The 21,028-nt window shown below is 48.3% G+C and overlaps 1 protein-coding gene across 1 annotated transcript in view; it reads left to right on the forward strand.

Moving 5' to 3' along the window:
• The window catches only part of NT5DC3 (5'-nucleotidase domain containing 3), a 59,230-nt gene that overhangs the window by 17,317 nt on the left and 20,885 nt on the right, over positions 1–21,028 (forward strand). The window contains exons 2-4 of the mRNA XM_044227008.1: positions 5,357–5,541; positions 14,720–14,794; positions 15,455–15,510. Of these exons, the coding sequence (XP_044082943.1) occupies positions 5,357–5,541; positions 14,720–14,794; positions 15,455–15,510 (316 nt within the window). The remainder of the gene's footprint in view (positions 1–5,356; positions 5,542–14,719; positions 14,795–15,454; positions 15,511–21,028) is intronic.

Consider the following 21,028-nt stretch of genomic DNA (forward strand, 5'->3'; position numbering starts at 1 on the left):
TTTGATTCACATGGTATTTGTTTTGCAGCATAGTATAAAGGGAAATCTTCCCTGATCTTCTTTTAATACAGCTAACCAGTGTTTGTGAAGCTAGACAAAGAGAGACTGAATATTCCATGTGAATTTAATTCAAGATGGTACTCAACTATAGCATATTCTGGAGAACAGAGAGTAGTAAGTAGATTACCCACCTTGCTGAAAATAGGGCATATGAAGGAGAATTTAAGATTGGAAAGATGGTTTAAAGTCTAAATGGAGACTGCCTTTAATGCCAGGTTAAAAAATTAAAATTTGTAGGCAGTTAGAATTTTGAGTGGCTGAATAGGCTTGAAATGAACTTTTAGTTACTAGGACCTTTTTAGCCACAAGTAATAAAACAACTCAAACTGATTTAACTTAAGCAAAGAAGATTTTTTAGGAAGAAATTTTATGGGCTTGTGTAATTGAAAAATCAAGAGATAGTCTTAGCTTCAAATATCAGTTAATCCATGGATGTCAGTGGGTGGCTTCCCTGTCTCTTGACCTTGCTCTCCTCCATACTGGCCTTTTTAAAGATTCTTAGAGGTGGCCCCTCACGTCTCTAGTTGTAAATCTTTTAGATACAAGTTTATTTATTTATTTTATTATTATTTTTATATTTTATTTTATTCATTTGACAGAGATCACAGGCAGGCAGAGAGAGAGGGGGAAGCAGGCTCCCCGCTGAGCAAAGAGCCCGACTCGAGGCTCGATCCCAGGACCCTGGGACCATGACCTGAGCCAAAGACAGAGGCTTAACCCACTGAGCCACCCAGGCGCCCCTAGATACAAGTTTAGAAGCAAAGAATGCCTCTTCCGTGAAATTCCCTTACAAATCCAGACATTTTCCTGACTGGGCTCATTGGTTCCTTTTGGCTGAAGGGAAATCATGATGATGATTGGCCAGAGGGGGTCCTAAGTCTTCCTCGAATGAATTAATGTTGGCCCAGGAATTCAGGTGCTCTTGCTGGGTCTGGACCCAGGCCTGGGTTGTGTGCTCTCCTCCTGGGGGCAGGAATAGAACCTTACTGAGGCCGTACATTCTGGATGTTGGGGAGCAATGGTTTCCCAAAGCCGGGCAGCATACTAGAGGAATAGTAGATGTGTTAGTCAGCTTAGGCTACGTTACGCTGCAGTGACCAGCAGCACCGAAGTCTCTGTGACTCACTAGAGGCAGCTATAACCGGATTCTTTCTCATTCACTCCAAGTTTGCTGGGGCCTCCGGTGGCTCTGAGAGTTGCTGTCCATGTTCTAGTTCAGGGTGGCTGTCTTGGGACCAGGCTCTCGTCATAGCTTGGGCCAGAGTCACAGAGCTGTCTCTCCATTTCTCTGTACTAACTGCGTAGTCTTGCTGTCATCATCCATTAGGTACAACAAGAATTCACTTTCTAAAGTGGTACGCACTCTTGTTTCTGTTGGGGGAGAAGCACCTCACTGATTAGTCAAGGGCCCTTCTTCCGTTTATACTTTCAAGTCTACAGTTTAGACAGACCGTTTGTCTCTTTGTGAGTGTTTGGCATTCTTTCTTTGCCTTGTAATTATTCATGTTTGTTCTCAGCACCTTTTTGAAGTAGTTTTATGGAACATTGAAATCCCTTTTAAGCATCCCTTAGTCCTCATGTTTATTTTGAGTGATGACATTAAAAGCCCAGCTTTTTGGTGGTGACGTTCATGTGATTAATACGCCTTGGGCTCTCACCCCTGCAGGAAATTCCCGGGCAGCACTGGGGATGTGCTGTTAGCGATTTTCCCTCGGAGCAGTGTTCCTTGAGGACTTTACTTACTCTTCTCAGGGTGTGGGAAGGGAGGGAGACTATTGCCAACACTATTCAGCATAAACTTCTAATTTCAGCAGACTGTTAGAACTTCCCATGAGAAGATTGTCTGTGAAAGCAGAGCTGTTGGTCACTCTGTAAGCAGTCCTGCTTCCCTTACTTCATCTGGACGGGGACGCCGTGTGGTCATGTTCAGAAAATAGCATCCTGCCCTGGGGCCCATTGATTATGTAAGGCCAGGACACCTGTGGTGGCTGATGCTACATGGCTTGGAGCTATGAGACTCTCCCCTCCCCAGAACTAGTCAGGTGAACTGTCTGCCTTCAAGTTTTTAAAAATGCTACTGTCTTGTTTACTGTCCTCCTATATGTCTTCTTTGCCAAAGAAAAAGAAAGCCAAAGTATCATCTCATTGATGTTGACAAAAGAAACTAATGAAATGGAATTGTTGGTGCGTCTTTTTTAAAAAAATTTTTTAATAAACATATAATGTATTATTAGCCCCATGGATACAGGTCTGTGAATCGCCAGGTTTATACACTTAACAGCACTCACCATAGCACACACCCTCCCCAGTGTCCATAACCCACCACCCTCTCCCTACCCCCTTCCCCTGGCCCCCTTCAGTTTGTTTTGTGACATTAAGAGTCTCTTATGGTTTGTCATCCTCCCAATCCCATCTTGTTTCATTTATTCTTTTCTCACCCCCAACCCCCCCCACGTTGCATCTCCACTTCCTCATATCAGGGAGATCATATGATAGTTGTCTTTCTCCGATTGACTTATTTTGCTAAGCATCATACCCTCTAGTTCCATCCACGTCGTCGCAAATGGCAAGATTTCATTTCTTTTGACGGCTGCATAGTATTCCATCGTATATAGAGACCACATCTTCTTTATCCATTCATCTATTGATGGACCTCTAGGTTCTTTCCATAGTTTGGCTATTGTGGACATTGCTGCTATAAACATTCTGGTGCACGTGCACCTTCGGATCACTACGTTTGTACCCAGTAGTACATTGCTGGGTCATAGGGTAGCTCTATTTTCAACTTTTTGAGGAACTTCCATGCTGTTTTCCAGAGTGGTTGCACCAGCTTGCATTCCCACCAACAGTGTAGGAGGGTCGTTGGTACATTTTAACTGTTCAGATTTTCAGCAGGTTCTGCCCTATCTAGGTTGTTTGGGGGAAGGGAGAGAAATATTTGCATGCATTTATCAAGTCATTCATTTATTCCTACATTCGCCTTCCTTGACCTGGGTGTTCTGTGGGGGGATGTAAAGACTTAGTTTTAAGTTAGTTTAATACCACAACTTACCTTGTTGCCATGAATAGGCTTCAGGGGAATCAGCTTCCCTGAAATTGTCTGAAAATCTGGAAGGGCATTTTTCTGGGGAGAGGATTCTAGAGCTTGGGTTAGGTTCTCAAAGAGATCTAAGGCTTCAAGCTGCAAGGATCCTTGTCATATGCGCAGAATGCCTTGTTGTGGACCTCTTTGTGGCTGATGTAGCTCCTGATTTGGGCTGTCACCCTGTGAAAGCAGGACCTGTTGAGTATTTCATGTGGCTGCTTAGTCTGGAAGCAGGTAACGCAGGCCATTCCTAACTGGGAAGAAGTGAGCGGAAGGGAAGGGGGAGCAGTGCAGGCTCCCTAGCAATCATGGAAAGGACGAAGGGTTGCCTTCATTTTACTGAGGGTAAAATGCACCCTTCCCAGATGCTTGTGGGGTCCCCTAATCTTGGAGAAGAGCGTTAGGGGCACAGCTTCTGGAGCCAGACTTGCCAGATTTAAGTCTTGGCCCTGCAATTTAGTAGTTGTGTGTATTTCAGCAAATTATGTAATTTCTGTGTGTCTCAGATGTCCTCATATATCAAACTGGGATAATACAGTATTTGCATCATCAGACTGCTGTACGGATTAAGTGAGAGAATACAGAGTTCTAGGAGAGCAAGTAGCACTTTGTAGGTGCTTAATAAATGTTAGCTCCAGTAGTGGAGATCGGATGTTGTCCTTAGTCATGGACAATTGGACTTGTGTGTGCATGTGTTGGATATTTTGTACCTGTCTCCCAAAAAGTCAGCTGCTTTCAGCATTTGCACTTATGAGCTGTTCCAAGTAAATTTTTGGTGCACAAATGTCAAAGGATGAAAGAACATAGTCAGATATCCTTTTAGTAAAATAGAGTGGTCAGTGTTCTTGTCACAAAATGTTGCCTGATGAGGTTCTTGCCTTGAGGACTAACTGAATGCAAGTATGGTATTTCCTTTCCATCTTTGGAAATGTACTGTACAGGCTTTAATCCTGATTGCATCGAGGACGTGGTGGCTGAAGACCCCTGGTCCAAGACATCGCCTCTCTGATCAGTTCGTCCAGCCTCATCAGGCTTCAGGGAGTGGCTCTCTGTCCTTTGCGTTCTTCTTCTGGTTCCTCTAATTCCTGGGAAATGTCTCCCTCTGTAGTTTTATTCTTTTTGTCATTATGGGTGGAAGATGAGAAATTACAAATTCTTTACTATATTCCATGAAAGTAGAAACAAAACAAAACTGCAAAGATGGGGTCTAAAGACTTTTTTTTTATACCCTCCTGAAAATGGTGTGGTACTTTGGGCCGTGCACTGAGGAAGTGGAAGGATGAGTCAGTGGTGATCAATTTCACTCCTGCACCTGTCGGTGGGGATAGGAGAATGCAGTCGTGACGGAATGTCACACGTGGAGAACACACGGAACCATGTGTATGCTGTGAGGCCAGCTGTGTAAAATGCATACGTAAACAGTATTGCAGCCAGTACGTTAATGGTCCCCCCCCACCCCCCCGGGTGAGGCAATGTTGTGTGATACCTAAATGTAATCATCTAGATGTTTCTCAATTTCTGAAATCTGTAACTAGCATGTATAGTTTTTTATTTTTATTTTTTTAAAAAATTATTTGACAGAGAGAGATCACAAGTAGGCAGAGAGTCAGGCAGAGAGAGAGGAAGGGAAGCAGCCCCCCTGCTGAGCAGAGAGCTCGATGCGGGACTCTATCCCATCGATGGATCATGACCTGAGCCGAAGGTAGCGGCTTAACCCACTGAGCCACCGAGGCTCCCGCATGTATGATTTTTTAAAGCAAAGAAATCGTTTTGTGATATTGAAGCAGAGATTCCTTTTTAGTCAGTGTCACAGAGATACTGTTTACATACTGTAACAGTCACCCACTTAAGGTCTCCCATTCCCAAGCTTTCGGTATATTCACAACGCCCTTCAGCCAGCACTCATCATCAGTTTGAACGTTGTCCTCACCCCAGGGGGAGGTGCTGTATGCATTTACCATCTCTCCATTTCTCCCCACACCGCCCGGCCCCCAGCATCCACTGATCTGCCTTCTGTCTCTCGGGATTTATCCGTTCTGGACGTTTCAGACAAACAGCCTCAGGCCACAGGCGGGCCCTTGTGGCTGACTTCTCTCCGAGTAAAGGTGGTCAAGGTAAAGCTCATCTGCTTGCACCTTGGGGACTCCTAGGAATCCTGCTAACCCTTACTTTTATCACAGGGTAAAAATACATTGTTTTCTTTACTTCCAGACTTGGTTCCTTCAATTATGAGCAACTTGTTGAATCCAGATGCCATTTTCTCGAACAATGAGATGAGCCTGTCGGATATTGAAATCTATGGCTTCGATTATGATTATACCTTGGTGTTTTATTCCAAGCACCTGCACACACTGATATTTAATGCTGCTCGGGACCTTCTCATCAATGAACACCGGGTAAGAGCTCAGGGATACTGCGGGCTTCCTCCTCCTTCCCTTTGACGTTGAAGAACAGCATTGAGCGGACCTGGCCTTGCGCCGGGATACAGACATCACTAAGTAAAGTGTTGTTAAATGAATGGGTAGATTTTGTTCCATTCCAGGTGACTCTATCTGGAAGATTTTGTTTAATTACTTTTTTTTGAGGTTTGGTTGACCCACAAAAAGCTCTCTGTACTTAATGCATATAACTTGATGAGTTTGGGGATGTGCATATGCATGAAACCATCACCACCATCAAGGTCATAAACTGTCACCTCCCAGAGTTTCCTCCTGACCCCTTCATTATGATTGCTATTCGTGTGTGTGGGGTGGGGGGGGGAAGAACAGTTAACATAAGATCTACCCTCTCAGCAGATTTTGGTAATACAATATTGTTTGCTGTGGGTGCTGGGCTGTGTAATAGATCTCCAGAACTTGTTTATTTCACAGAACTGGAAATTTGTACTTGAAGATAGTTTTTTAAAAAAAGATTTTAGTTATTTATTTGAGAGAGAGAGAGAGCGAACATGAGCGGGGGAGTGGCGGGGGTGGGGGGTGGGGAGGGCAAGCAGACTCCCTGGGGGGCTTGATTCCAGGATTCCAGGATCATGACCTGATCCGAAGGCAGACGCTTAACCAACTGAGCCACCCAGGTGCCCCTGGAAGATAGGTTTTTTATTTTTTATTTTTTTAAATCTTTAGCTGTCTCTTTGACAAAAGACTCTCAAGTTAGGTGTTTGTGGAGATAGGCTACAGACTTCGTGTTCTCATTTCTCCCTGAGCAGTGACGCAGTTTCTTCCAGAGATGATGAACTTGGCAGCCCCTTGAGTTCTGGTTAGAAGAAATCCCTCAAAGTCATTCCTGACTTGACTTGTTCTTTTTTTTTTTTTTTTAAAGATTTTATTTATTTATTTGACAGAGAGAGATCACAAGTAGACAGAGAGGCAGGAAGAGAGAGAGAGAGAGAGAGAGAGAGAGAAAAGCAGGCTCCCTGCTGAGCAGAGAGCCCGATGCGGGACTTGATCCCAGGACCCCGAGATCATGACCTGAGCCAAAGGCAGCGGCTTAACCCACTGAGCCACCCAGGCGCCCGTCGTGTTCTTAACATATAGGACATTCGAATGTCTTCTGCTGCTGCATAGTATATTGTTAAGGGCTTATAGTAAGGAAGGAAAAAGGAAACATGCAGAACCCGACATGCTTTCCTGTAGTGAAGTTTGAGTTCACGTTTCAGGAGCCAGGATGAGACATCCTCAGGGGCCACCTGGATTTGTGCCCTTTGAGAACCCCACAGGACCCCGAGAAGTACAGCTCAGTTGTCTGTTTCAGACGGCGTGCGTTGACTGCAGGGGCACGCTCCTGATTGGAGGGGGAACGTGCTGTCCTCCTGCAGCTTTCACCGCCCATCTCTTCTCTTGTCATTTCTTCCTTCATGCATTGCTTCAGCCTTTCCTAAGCCCCCTGCTGTGTGCCAGGTCCTGTCACAGAAGCAGGGAGCGTGAGGATGAGCACACAGGTCCCAACAGAGTCATCCCCACAGGGACCCCAGTGGAGTCAGCCGTGGAAGCAGAGGAATTATGTGGCCACCTGCTGGAGGCCTCTCCCCGTATCTGCAGGAAGAGCTAGGGCTGTGGAGAGGCTATTTGGAGCAGCTTTCCCTGCCTGAGGGAACTGGGAAACGAGGACAAAGGCAGTAGTTCAGCAGAATCTGGAAGGAGTTTGTCTGCCAAGTTGTGTTGGGGGCGGGCAGACTGGTGGGTCTGAGAGAACTAACGTTGTATCCACTAGAGTAATGTTTTACACTACTGGGCTGTGTGTCATGTAGTCCAGCCTTTATGCCGTGAAAGGTGTCTTCTCCCAGGCTGATCATTTGTAGTTTTTCAGCCATTCTCATTTGGCCTCCTTTCTGGTCTTTTAACATCTTATTTACCCTTTTTGTGTGTGTGCTCTGGTTTATCCCTCTCATATATGAGGCCCTGAACTGAAGATGTTACTGCAGGTGGGGCCTGACTGGTGTGGAATAGAGGGAGATCATCACCTCCCTGGTTCTGCATACCATACCTTTATTAATACTACCAAAGTTTCCATTAGTTTTGGATCCTCACCATTCGATGCAGTGTATCAAATGATCCCCTCAGCTTTGGGTTATCAGTGGATTTAATAAGCAACTCAGTTTCTCCTCATTCAAAATGCAGAAATGGCATTTGCCAAAAATAACCTTCCCTTTTGTCACTAAGCCAGCAGCCAGATCTCTTTAGTTATGGCCACTTTCCCACATGCAGACCCATGTAGTCACTGGGCATCCAGCTGCACCTCTCTGTTTGTTCGAGAGACTTCTCTCCTGTCGAACAGGCAGACACCTCCCTTCACTGCGGGAGTGACAGCAGAATAAGGCTTGTGGCCCTGTCTGCCAGCCCGAAGCATTTCTCCACTACCACCCCGCCAGGAGATGGAACCGAAGAGGTGTTGCCCTGGTGCTGGCCGTCTAGTCCTCCGTCATCTGTGGCATTTGCTGTGACTTTGATATCACTTATAAAATGAAGGTCATTTTATTAACAGCGCCGTCTGTTGATTTCCTGCCAGGTGCTGAACACACAGGTTCTAGAGCTTGACTGCGGTGTTCAAATTCTGACTTTTCATCACTGACTGCTCAGGGTATCTTGAGAAACTGACCTAATTTCCCTGAGCCTCTGTTTCCTCTGCCGTGAAATGGGCACAATGACCGTACTTTGCTTACAGTGTCATTGTCATAATTAAATGAGTTAATATACATAAAGTGCCTGGCAGGGAGAAAGCACTCACTAAATGTTAGCCGTGACTAGCATTGTTTCTCCGTGATAACCCTACAAATAGTCTCTGTTTTACAGGTGAGGACACTGAGGCTAATAGAAATGAGCTGGTAGTTCAAAGCCCACGAGATCAGTAGGAGGTAGAACCAGGATTTGAACCTAAATCTGTTTCCAAGGCATTAATGCTCTCTCCTTTATTTCTTGTTGTCCCTTGTGGGATTAATAACACCTTTCATTTATAACCTTTTGTTCATATGAAAATAGAATATTCATGAAGGTAAGAAATTTATGAAGATAAAAAATGTATGAAATTTGGGGGAAAAGAGAGATGACATAGGTGGGGAAAGAAGGTGCAATCATTATGATTAGAAAAGCTTCTGGATTTAAGATCACTGAAATTTCAGTCCCATTATGTCTGTTTGTTGCTTTGATAAAAGAGATCAGTCATAACACTAATTATATCAGGCATATTAATAGAGTCAATTATGCTTATGCAGATTTTTCTCTTGGTCTGATGAAATAAAATAATTCTTCCAAGAGGCATTTAATTTGGTGCCATTTTTTCTGCCAAAGTCTAAATGTACTTGTAGAGATGGGAAGACATCTGCTTTTGAGATGCAGTAATAGAACAGTAACTTTGCAATTTTGCAGCTTCCCAAAAAGCAAACGTAAAAGTTCGAGCCCCTTCTTAATTAGATTGTTTTTCTTTTTTTTCCCTTTCCTTTCCTTTTCTTTCTTTCTTTTTTTAAAAAGATTTTATTTATTTATTTGATAGAGATCACAAGTAGGCAGAGAGGCAGGCAGAGAGAGAGAGGGAAGCAGGCTCCCTGCTGAGCAGAGAGCCCAATGCAGGGCTCAATCCCAGGACCCCGAGATCATGACCTGAGCCGAAGGCAGAGTCTTTAACCTGCTGAGCCACCCAGGCGCCCCTTCCTTTCCTTTTTTCCTTCCTTCCGCCCTCCCTCTCTTTCTTTCTTTCTTTAAGAAAAACAAGTTTTTACCAATAGAACAATATAGGGTAATGATTGTATCTACATTTCTCTTTCATGGGTCCACCAAGGGATAGAAAGGGTGTTCCGGATTTCGCCCCCTAGATCCATGCGCCCTCATCATTCTCTGGCATTGACATGTTTTCTAAATCCAGAGCCAATGTCAGCCGTGACCCCTGCCATTCTTCTGTATGCTGTGTCTGATCTGTCAGCAAACCCTATGGGTTCTTACTCTCTCTTCTTTGTTAAAATAAACTGTTAATTTTCAGAGAGTTTTAGGTTTATAGACAAGTTGTGAAGTTAATGGGGAGAATTCGTGTACCTGTATCCCAAGCCTGGTTCCTCTTCTTGTTCCCCGGTTAACGTTACTGTGGTCCATTTATCACAACAAAAGGACCACATCGATTCATCTTTATTAACTCAAGTCCTTCCTGGATTCTAGATTCCCTTGGTTTTTCCCTGATGTTCTGTTCCTGTTCCAGGGTCCCATCCCGGACTCCCCAGTTAAATTTAGCTGTCACATCTCCTTAGGCTTGCTTTGAGAGTTTCTCACAATTCCCTGGGTTGTGATGACCTTGACACTTGTGAGGAGTACTAGTCAGGCATTTTCTGAGGATGCCTTCTCTTGGGATATGTCTGATATTTTTCCTGTGATTAGATGGGGGTTCTGGGGGCCACTCACCATGTTCACGTCAAGGGTACATGTTGTCTGCATGACTTACCACCGATGACATTGGCCTCTAGCATGTGGTTGAGGTCTGTGTTTAGGATCTCTGCTGCATGAGGTTACTCTTCCCCTTTCCATGTTCTACTCTTTGGGAGGAGGTCCCTGTGCAGCTGTGAACTTTCTTCTCACTCATTCATATGTCCTAACTCTGTCCCCTTCTTCCCTACTGCCACCGTTCTGGTCCATGCCACCATCCCCTTCCAGCTATGTGGCTCCTGGAGCCAAAACCCGCTTGAGCCCTCCTGGTATGGTTGGAATGACAGAGAAGGCCTTCCAGTGTGCCCAGACCCCCCATTTTTCCCTCTCTACCTACCCTGCCCTCACTGAGCTATGGCCTCACCAGTGTTCCTGCTGCTCCTTGAGCTGCCGGACCCTCCTGCCCTGGGCCTCTGCACCTGCATTTCCTTGGCTTTGGAACATCCTTCCTGGCCCCAGGCAATCTGAGGCCTGGCTCTTTTTTTTTTTTTTTTTTTTCCCCTCCAGATCTCTGAGCCCTTGCATTGCATTTGCTCTGTAGTCCTTCTCACCAGGAGGCCTTATGCTGGGTGTTTATGGTCAGCCTCCCTGTGGAAGAATATAAATTTCTTAGGGGCGGGGACTGTCTGTCCTGTTCGCTGCCATACTCCCAGGCCCTGACACAGAGGACACAGTTGAGTGAGAATGTTGTGCTTGGTGTGCAATCACCACTTGGAGGCAAGTTGTTCTGCCCTCGCTTCACATTTTGGGAAGATTTTAGAGAACTTTGTTTTTGTGCCCTTCTGCCCTGCCTCTAGTAAGACTCATAATTTAGGCTACTTAAAATAACAACCTTAGAACTCTGAAAATCAAGGATTTCTAAGCATCTGGACCTCAGGAACTCATGGGCAGTGTTGTGACGTAGAGGTTACTAGCTGTCTCGAGAGCTCTGTCACTCGCCAGAAAGGGGGCACGCGGGCCAGCCGCAGAGCTATAGGAATGACCCCCACACCGGGAGCCCCCAGGTTCTCCTGGCTTCTCCACGGTGTTCCACTGTGAGCTCTGCCTGGAGCTGTGAGGGACCTTTCTCTAGCACCTCGCTCTCCCTTCGTCACCACACACTAGCCGGCTCAGAGTGTGCTTGGCAGAAGAACAGATCCAGGTGCTGAGGGAAACCAGACTGGGCCTCAATAAGAAAAATTTTAATAAAAATCCCTAGGCAGTTCTTTTTTTATCTTTTCATACTCTTTGTTCTGCTTTTAGAGACACCGGTAATCTTCATGTTACATTGAGTGAGCCCTGTTTTTGAGGCTGGTGGAAGATTACTCTGACAAGTCCAGAAAATCTAGCCGTAGGCCACTGGAGAAAGTGTAACCTCCTGGCTGACGAGAGCAGCTCTGGCTTCCTTGACGGGATGTTGCCCTTGACGGTTATTCCCAGAGATGGATGCCGTGCGTGTGTATGTGTGCTTGTGTGCCTGTGTGTGTGTGTGTGTGTGTGTCTGTGTCTGTGTTGGAAAGGGGCCTACTATGAGGACTTGATCGACTGTATGGGGAAACACAATTTAGGGGCAGGAGTGGATCATAGAAATTGCTCCAGTCATTTTCCATAGGAAGGACGGGGCTTGGAGGGGTTAAGAGACTGGCCTGAAGTCCTCTGGGGGAGTAGCTGAGGCTAGCATCGTGGATCTAGAAGCCCAGGCCCCCAGTTCCGTGTCCAGCAAAGCAGCTCCGTGGCTTTGCGCCCTTGCTACGGGCTGGAGACAGCCCTGCTGCCTGCATGCATTATATTATTTTTATAAAATTTTAAAATTTTTTGAAGATTTCACTCTTTTTTTTTTTTTTTTGAAAGATTTTATTTATTTATTTTTATTTGACAGAGAACACAAGTAGGCAGAGAGGCAGGCAGAGAGAGAGAGGAGGAAGCAGGCTTCCTGCTGAGCAGAGAGCCCGATGCGGGGCTCGATCCCCGGACCCTGGGATCATGACCTGAGTCGAAGGCAGAGGCTTTAACCCACTGAGCCACCCAGGCACCCCAGAGATTTTACTTTTAAGTAATGGCTGCAACTCAACGTGCAGCTTGAACTTAACAACCCCAAGACTAGAGGTCTCAGGCTGTACCGGCGGAGCCAGCCAGGTGCTGCCCCATATGCGTCCTTTGACTTAGCTTCTCTGCTTCCACCCACGGTAAGACTCATGGTATCCCTACTTTGGGAACGAGAAAACTGACCCTCGGCAAGTGAGCTTACTGAGGTCACCCAGCTAGCACATGGTAGGACTGGGATGCGATGCCTCATCCCGCGTCCCCGGAGCCTGTTCTTTGTGACGACAGTGTCCATGAGGCCCTTCCAGCTGCCTCTGTCTGTTCTCCACATTGTCTGCCGTGTCTCTGGTCCCCTGGGAAAACACTGGGTGTCTGTCAGGATTGGTTTCCCAAGATCACCCAGCTCTGGGGCGTATGGTCGGTACGTGGTCTTGTCTCACTGTGCTGACTGTGCCCTGCGGGGGGCGTCCAGACAGGCCCCTCGAAGAAGGAGCCGCCAGACTTCTAGTAGTCGGTGTTCAGACTGTGCTCTGTCTCGAACTCACACGCCGTCTCTCAGCCGCAGCGGCCGCCCTGCGCTCATCACCACGAATCCACAGAGCAAACTCACTGGGCCCTCTGAGGTGGCAGGTCCCGCCCTCTCGGGAGCGAGGAGCGTCCAGAATGGAGACTCAGGGTTTGTTCAGTCAGAGTGGATTGCAGGTTGGGGTGGACTTGGGCGTGACACGGGCCTGCAGTCAAGCACTGGCCCAAACATGGTCAGTCTTTGTGAGCCTGGGCAGGTTCCTTGACTCTACTTCTCAGATGACTCAACAGTCCAACGCCACGAGGTGCCACACCCCCGCCACGCTGGTGCGGTGAGGAATACATGGGATAGCGTTGCAGAAAGTGTGCAGAACAGTGTGGCCCAGGACTCCTTAAAACCACCCCTGTTGGGAGCATTTAAACATCTCCCCCGTGTCCTACCCGTCCCTCAGCACTCCCAGGTTTGGGAGGAGACTCCAGAGGGGTGCGGACCCATGGCCTCCCTTTGGGAGGCATGACCATGGTGCCCTGTGCGGGGTTCTGGGGATGCGAGTGTGAAGTCTGTCCGTGAAAATGCAGAACTGTACACGGTGTTCAGGATTCTTGGAAACGCCTCCGAGTGGAAATAGCATTTGGTGATTTCTTGGCATGCATGGCAGGTGTTAGATAAATGAGCTCAGCTGTGACATTTGAGTCAGCATTCTGTGCAGCTTGAACACTTGTGCGTGCCGTTCAGCCTGGTGGGCGCGGGAAGTGTTCCCACGCAAACGTGACCCTGGCCATGAAAACTTAGTACTGTTGGGCAAAGAGGTTCTGCGCCTCTTGGTAGCTGTTCAGGCTTTTTTTTTTTTTTTTTAAGTGGGGGAGGGGCAGAGGGAGAGAGAGAGAATCTTAAGCAGGCTTAATCTTAAGCACAGAGCTGGACATGGGGCTCGATCTCACAACCTCGAGATCACGACTTGAGCTGAAAGCGAAAGTTGGATACTTAACCGACTGAGGCACCCCCAGCTGTCTAGATTTTTACTTAAGTGGTTTACGCTGTGATTGGAAGGAAGATCCTGGTGCCACAGCCTCTCTAGACTCAGGAGTACTCTTCTGTCCCGCAGGTCTGTACTCCAGGGGCAGAGGGGAGAGGGGAGAGCAGGGGAAGAGGCCCAGATCTGATTCTGTGCCTCACTGCATTCCAGCGGTGTGGCCCGGCCACCCTGTGTCTGTCCGTGCCTCTGGTGTCCTGTCTGTAAAATGGGAATGGGAGAGCCTGTGTGCAGTAGCAGCACACAGCGTGCTCAGTACCTCGGTCCTACTGGCAGGGGAACCAGTGTTCTCATTTTGAGATTGGGAGGGAGAGAAGGACTTGAATGCCTAGCCTAGTAGATAAGAACACAGCTGGGGTTTTTGCATAGTTTGAGGAACGGTTTGATAACAGGAACTACAGGGAGCCGAGTGACACATTCTGAGTCCGAGTGTTGGAACAATAATGGGCTGCCACGTGCTGAGAGAGGGGCCTCTTGAGGCTGAACCTAACAACGGGGAGTCCTTCCAGCCCTTGGTGGGTGAGCCACGCCGACTGTCCGGATAAGAAAAGCAAAGAAAGCTCTATGGAGGGCCCCTCCCCCGAAAAGTTTTTAGCTTGGTCTTCATGAAACCTGGTGGTGGGGTTCATGCAGGGGCTGATACACTGAGCTGCTCAAATGTGAGCTGAATGGATGGTTGGTGACGTGTTGGGGAAACTGTGCTTCTAGGAGAGGGGACGTTCCAGTTCCTCTTCATCGCCGCCTTAATTACAGTCGGAGGAGGTGGACGCAGATGTGTTTCTGGGGAAAATAGGGGTCCAGGGGCAGAGGGAAGGGGTGGGTGGGGGCAATTAAGATGAGAAAAGCTGGGGCTGGGGGTGAGGCCTTCCCTATGCTTGGGTAGATGAACGGGAGTGGGGTGGAGGGAAGGCTCCGTGACCAAGAGCTCTGTACTTGGTCCAGAAGCACACAGGCGAGCTGCGGTCTGTCCTCACCCCATCTTCCCGCTGGAGTGTGTCAGCCACCTCAGCTTTTGTACAGGGACCCAGTCTGGACGGTATCTTGAACTTAGTTCGTTTTTAGCTAAAAATAATTCCTTTCTTCTTTCTTAGTATCCGGTGGAAATCAGGAAGTATGAGTATGACCCAAATTTTGCAATTCGTGGACTTCATTATGATGTGCAGCGGGTAGGTTTCATCATCGTGTTTTTCTACATTTTAATGGAGTTTGGGAATAACATACTCTCGGCGCTTTGCTGAACACAGAAATTGATTTTAAAATTCTATTCCTTGGGGCCACAGAACTGAATTACTAAAAAACATCTTTGGATAAAGCCTTTTGCAAATGACTGTATTAGAAAAAAAATGAATGTGTTTAGCTACTTGGAAGATACTCCTTATTTCTAGAAGCTGTTTTTGGTGTTCTGAGGAGCAGCCCGTTGTCCTGTTGTTTTTGCAGATCAGTTGTTTCCTTAACAGACTGCACAGTGCTTTTTTTTTTTTTTAAGATTTTAATTATTAGAGAGAGAGAGCACACTCACGTGCGTGCGCGTGAACATGGGGGAGAGAGAGAAGCAGAGTCCCCACTGAGCAGGAAGCCTGAGGTAGGGGGCTCGATCCCAGGACCCCTGGGATTATGACCTGAGCCAAAGGCTGACGCTTCGCTGACCCAGCCCCTTGGCGCCCCCACAGTGCTTTAATCAACAAGCAGACCTGTCCAACACGTACACTGTGCCTCTTTGCCTCGTCCATCTGGTGTTGTAGGATTTATGAGGACCCCTGAAATTCTCATTAAATATGCGGCTTGCCATCCGTTATTCACCTGTGTGTGTGTTTATGTTTTTGAAGGCAGTGTTGATGAAGATTGATGCTTTCCATTACATCCAGTTGGGAACCGTCTACAGGTAAGTGAAAGAGAAGGTAAATTTAATTCACTTACGGTAACCAAGTGGCTTTGGGTTTCAAGACCCACTGACGGCCTGGTGATGAAGAGGGTTGTAGTGTGTGTATTTGTGATTTATTCTCTCATTCATTCAAGAACATTTACTGGGGCCCATTATGCCAGATCTGAGGGGTTTGGCTTACAAGGATGCTCCAGGGAGCTTGGAGTGTAAGTTGGAAGCTACGTAAATAAACCAGTGACTGCAGTCCACAGTGACCAAGGCAATGATGATGTTTAAACCATTAGGGGGCGCTCTGGAGGGGGTTCTGGGGGAGGATAGGCTCTTTAGAGGTGCCCATCTGCCAGTTGAGTGAGGGTCCCAGAGCTGAGGTTTTTGGTGGGGCAAGAGGCCGGGATGAGGCAGGGGGTTCCTGATCCCACCATGGCAGTTGAGTAGTTTGGATATTAAGGACCCCCCACCCCCGCCATGTATTAGAATTAGTAGAAGCACTTAGCTCAGTTCAGAATCTTTGTCATTTTGAAAATGAAGGATTTTACCTTTTCTAATTCTTGATTTTGGGGGGGATTTAGGAGTATGGTTATTGTACCTTAAAAAGAGGTGTGCCTGTCTTAGCTTCTCTTTTCACAAACTCTTCATTAAAATTAATGTTTTTTTCTGTCCGACTTAAACATGCACACTGTTCCCGATACTTGGATACCGCTGAGAGCGTCGTGGCAGACCACAGTAGCCCTCTGTCCCCCCTCCCCACCCCAAGCCCTTACACTCTTCAGTCTTTTCTTCACGTCATTCTTCCTATTTCTAAATACTGTGCTCGTACTTGTCTTTCCTAATTTATTAATTCTGGATGTTGTCTCTGCCACGGGGCAGGACTGGGTGTGCGCGCACGTCCCACTTCTACGGGCTCGTGGTTGTCCGTGAGTGTCAGCTGGTTCCTCCGTCCTTGGGCGTCGTTCGTGCCATGACTCTGCAGGTCTCGTTTCTTCTGACGCCATGTCATGCCCGGTGACCGCCCTCCTCCGTGTACCGTGCTTGCTTGTTCTCAGATTTGTTTTCTGTAGAGGTGTCCCGAGTTTTTTCTAAATGTTCCATCACCAGTATCCTCCCTGTGTTTATTTCCAACAATTCAAATGTCTTAGATACACTGTCAGTTACTTTTTTTTTTTTTTTAAAGATTTTATTTATTTGACAGACAGAGATCACAAGTAGGCAGAGAAGCAGCAGAGAGAGAGGAGGAAGCAGGCTCCCTACGGAGCAGAGAGCCCAACGTGGGGCTCGATCCCAGGACCCTGGGATCATGACTTGATCAGAAGGCAGAGGCTTTAACCCACTGAGCCACCCAGGCGCCCCCACTGTCAGTTACTTTTGTGTTTAATTGGCTACTCCTTCTGCTCTGACCTTCTCTGATGGCTTGTCCTGGGGCTTGGGTTTGCCTCTCTCTCCACTCCCCGATGCCCGTCTCTTCCTCTCTCTGGCTCTGCTCCCTCATTCTGCTGGAGCACATCCCCCAGAGCTGCCTGGTGCCTCTCAGAGCTGAGCCTTTCTGGGGGGCTGTGGCGGCTAATGGGTTCTTCACATTGATGTCCCCTTGCAGGCCCCTGTTCTTAGTTTGCTAAGCCAGAAGCCCCCTTTTCATCTGCTACTTGTCTTCCACAAAGGTGTTGAAATGTCCTGTCTGCTGATGTCCTTGCTCTCATATCCTTTCACTGTTTGAGGAGTTTTTTCTTTTTTCTTTTTTTTTAAATTTAAGAGAGAGCTTGTGTGTGCAAGCTGGGTGGGGGCCCAGAGGGAGAGGGAGAGAGAGAGAATCCTATGCAGGCTCCATACCCAGCATGGAGCCCAACGAGGGTCTCAGTCTCACGACCCTGAGATCATGACCTGAGCCGAAATCAAGAGTCAGGTGCTTAACTGACTGAGCCCCCCCGCATCCCTGAGTAGTTTATCCTTTTACTATCATTTTAATGGTGTTTCAGGAAGGAGAAGAGGTGGTGTTGATGAAAATAATAATATTTGTAATAATAAATAGCAACGAGCAGATATTAAGTCTTGCTACAGCATAGACACTGTCATAGGTGTTTTATTTGTGTTCACTTATTTGATCCTTGAAATAACCTTATAAAGTAGGTGCTGGTATTAGGCCCAGAGATGTTAAGTAACTTGGCCAAGGCCACACAGAAGTAGAATTCCGACCCAGGTGGTCTGGTTCTGCCCTTAGCCTACACGCAGCATGGTTTTGTTGTACGGATTTGGTTAATGAAATCCTTCACAGGTGTCTTGAATCTTTTCCTCATCTCTGTTCCTGCCATCAGCTCCCTGGCTCAGACACTTAATCCTTTTCTCTAGGGCCCTTGCAGTTTCCTGCAGTGCGATCTATCCTGGACATTGTTGCTGGACTGATGCATCTAAAGCATTGCCCTCACCAGACCCTCTCTCCTGCGATCCTGGATGGCTCCCACTGCCTAGAGAATGGAGCCCAAACCTTTTGGGTTTCCCACCAACCTTCTCTAAACCCATACCCTACTTTTCTTCTACACACAGCCTTTCACTTCCTGGATCAGTTAAGACTCTTGGTTACAGGTACGGAAACCCGACTCAGACTGGGTTAACCAGAAATACAACAGTGGCTCACCTGTGGTGCGGCCCAAGGGACAGTGCCTGTTGCAGGCATGTCTGGTTCCAGGGGCCAAATCGATGTTGCCAGAACTCTTTCCATCTGTTGGCTCTCTCCCTCTGGGTTTGCTCCAGGCATGCCCCTCCGCCGGAGACCCCTGGCAACACCCTTGGCCCGAGGTCAACAGGAGCAGGGGACGGTCTCTTTCCAGCAGTTACAGCCAGTCTCAGCGTGTGTGAGGCAGTTGTACACAGCACATCTGTTCCTCTCCTCTGAGCTCTCCTTTCCCGGTTGCCATCTGCTCCTGCTGCCGTTCCGCCAGGGCGCACTCTTCCTTCCTTGCTGCTGCTTTAGATCTCCCCCATCCTTCCTTCAAGGCTGGCTGGGGCTGAGGCCTCACCCTCTTCTCGGCCCAACGTGGTCTGTTCCTCCTCTTCTCAGACCACACAGTCCTATGGCTCCTAATTGTCTTGTTTCTTCTGTAGGTAAGTTGGCCATCGTGTTAGGGAGTATGGACAGGGCTAGGTGGGAGAAGCCAGCTGAGGCCCTGGAAGGAAAAGGAATCTTCGTGGTCAGGTCCTGGGAAGGTCACTGTGGTCACAGTGCTGAGGGGTGTGGCGGGCTGAGGCGGACTGAGGCAGCGTGGGTGCGCACGTGGGCTCTGGAGTCGCACTTCCTCAGCGTGGGCCCTGGCCTCACTGCTCCCATGCAAGCAGCTTCTTGACCATCCTGAAGCCTTGGTTTGCTCCCCTGTAAAATTGGCCTGATGCTCTGGTGGGCCCAGGGGTGGCTTGTCGTGTAGACCAGGGTGTGCCTGGAGCAGGAGAGGCACACCGAATGTCACCGCCTCTGCCTTCCCCTGAAAAGCGGTACGGATGAGCTCTTGGCAGGGCAGAATGCCCCCTCCTCAGCCTTGCCCATCCGACACCTGCCGTCAGGTGGGTCCCCAGCTCCTCTGTCAGGTTGGATTTTGTGTTGGGGGCTGTGGAGCCAATGGCACAGGGCAGAGGGGGAGGCAGACTGGCTGTCTCCACAGCCCCATTTTGTACCCACGATTTAAGTTCTGACTAGGGATCTTGTGAAAGCCGACGCTTGTTCTCAGCGCAGGCACCCCGGCAAGGCTTTGCTGGTGCCAGCTCTATACTCTGTATATCGGAGCTCATCCAATCTCGGTTATGCCCGGAGGCAGGTACAATTTTTGTTCCCCATTTTAAAAATGACGTTGAGACCCAAAGAGGTTCATTGCTTGTCCAGGTACTATTCCTACTAATGACGGAAGCTGGGGTTTGAGCCCCGGGCAGACTCTTCAGATCTGTGCTCCTAATGTTTGTATTTCTTACAGCCACATGGGGCCACGTAAAGTACTTTGCGTTTTGATCCTCGCACTGGTTGAGGCTGCATCGGGGTGCGGCCGGCTGTGGCCCAGAGCCTGGGGCCCGGTCCCGTGGGCTGCTGCAGCTGTGCGCGCACCTCCTGCGGGTTCCCACTTGCCGGAGCGGACTCCTCTCCCCTCTCACCTCACTGCTGCTTTTGAGTTGACATTCAGTCGTGACCGGGGCAGCCTGGGAGGCTGTGAACCGGGGTTAGGGCAGGGCCTCGTGTGGGGGCAGGAAAATGACTCACCCAGCAGAGTTCTTCTGCTTTTTCTAGTTTCCTTCTAGGTGTCAGAGACTCAGGCGGGTGCACACCTGAGCAGGAGCTCTGCCCCAAGGTCACTGCCCAGAATGTTCAGGAAGTACAAGGCCTCCTTTGTTTTCAAAGGCTGGAAGTTGTAGCAAGTTAATGAAGGTGGGGGGAGGGGCAAAATACTAATGAATCCCCGGGGGTATTTTTGAAAGTTGTGGGAGGGCGGAGAACAGAAGGAGGCTGAAATTATATTTTCATTCTACTTACATATCAAGTATAAATTACATTTTGTGTGTATTTTAATGCCCTCCTGGTGATTTTATAAGATGAGCAGCCGGTTCGCGTTAGACCCGCAGTGCGTCATTCGTCCTCCCTGTCTGGGTGCTGGGTGGACTTTCCGTCATTCCTTCTGTGACCTCCTTGCCACGGATGTCTTGTTTCTCAAGCACCTTCCCTAGAGAAGCAGCTGGGAACAGACGTTTTTCTCCGTGACGCTCTGGAGTGGGCAGTGCCAGGTGAGGAGACGTGAGAGCTTTCGGTCCCCAGCAAGGGGCACCTGCTCACAGCACCGGTGGCAGGGTCGCTCTGCCCCCAGAATTTATCTTTCCCTTCCTGGAGGAGCTGGATTCATTTGCAGATTCTCCCGCGGCTTCCGGACGCAGGCAGAGGGCAGATGTTACCCTGGCTTTTTAATAGGTGAAGAAACTGGCCTGGACTGTCACATAGCCTTTGGGGTCATCCCTCCCGGAGGTGGCTCCCAGGCTTCCTGCCTGTGTCTTGGGGTTTAGTCCACCCGAGCCTCATGCATGGTTTTACCCACCTCTGGTAGAAGGATGGTAGATGGATGATAGAGATAAAGCTAGCTTTTCTCTCCCTGATGTATTAAAACAAAAATGGAAACATAGACCCGACCCACCCCAAAGCAAACCCTACCCCCAAAGCAAAGGGAGGCCATGTACTTTGTTGAGTTGGGCAGTGTGACATCAGTGGTTGAAGAGCCTGGGCCCCTAGAGCCAGAAAGCCTGGGGTCTGGTCCTGTCCCACCACTTTGGTGACCTTTGTAAGATACGTGACCTTTCTGGGCCTCAGTTGCCTCTGCTGGGAAATGGGAAGATGTTAGTGCTTCCCCCCTAGGATTGCTGAGAAGTAAGTGAATGACTGTGTGGAGTTCACACCTGGCATCCCTAGTAGGTGTTATTTTTCCTGCTCTTGTTACCCACGGAATCCTGGTGGTGGTAGTGGCAGCAGCACCTTCTTGCCTGTTACTTGTAGCCATTACCTGTG

The sequence above is a fragment of the Neovison vison genome, chromosome 12 (assembly GCF_020171115.1).
Source record: "Neovison vison isolate M4711 chromosome 12, ASM_NN_V1, whole genome shotgun sequence".
Classification (NCBI taxonomy): domain Eukaryota; kingdom Metazoa; phylum Chordata; class Mammalia; order Carnivora; family Mustelidae; genus Neogale; species Neogale vison.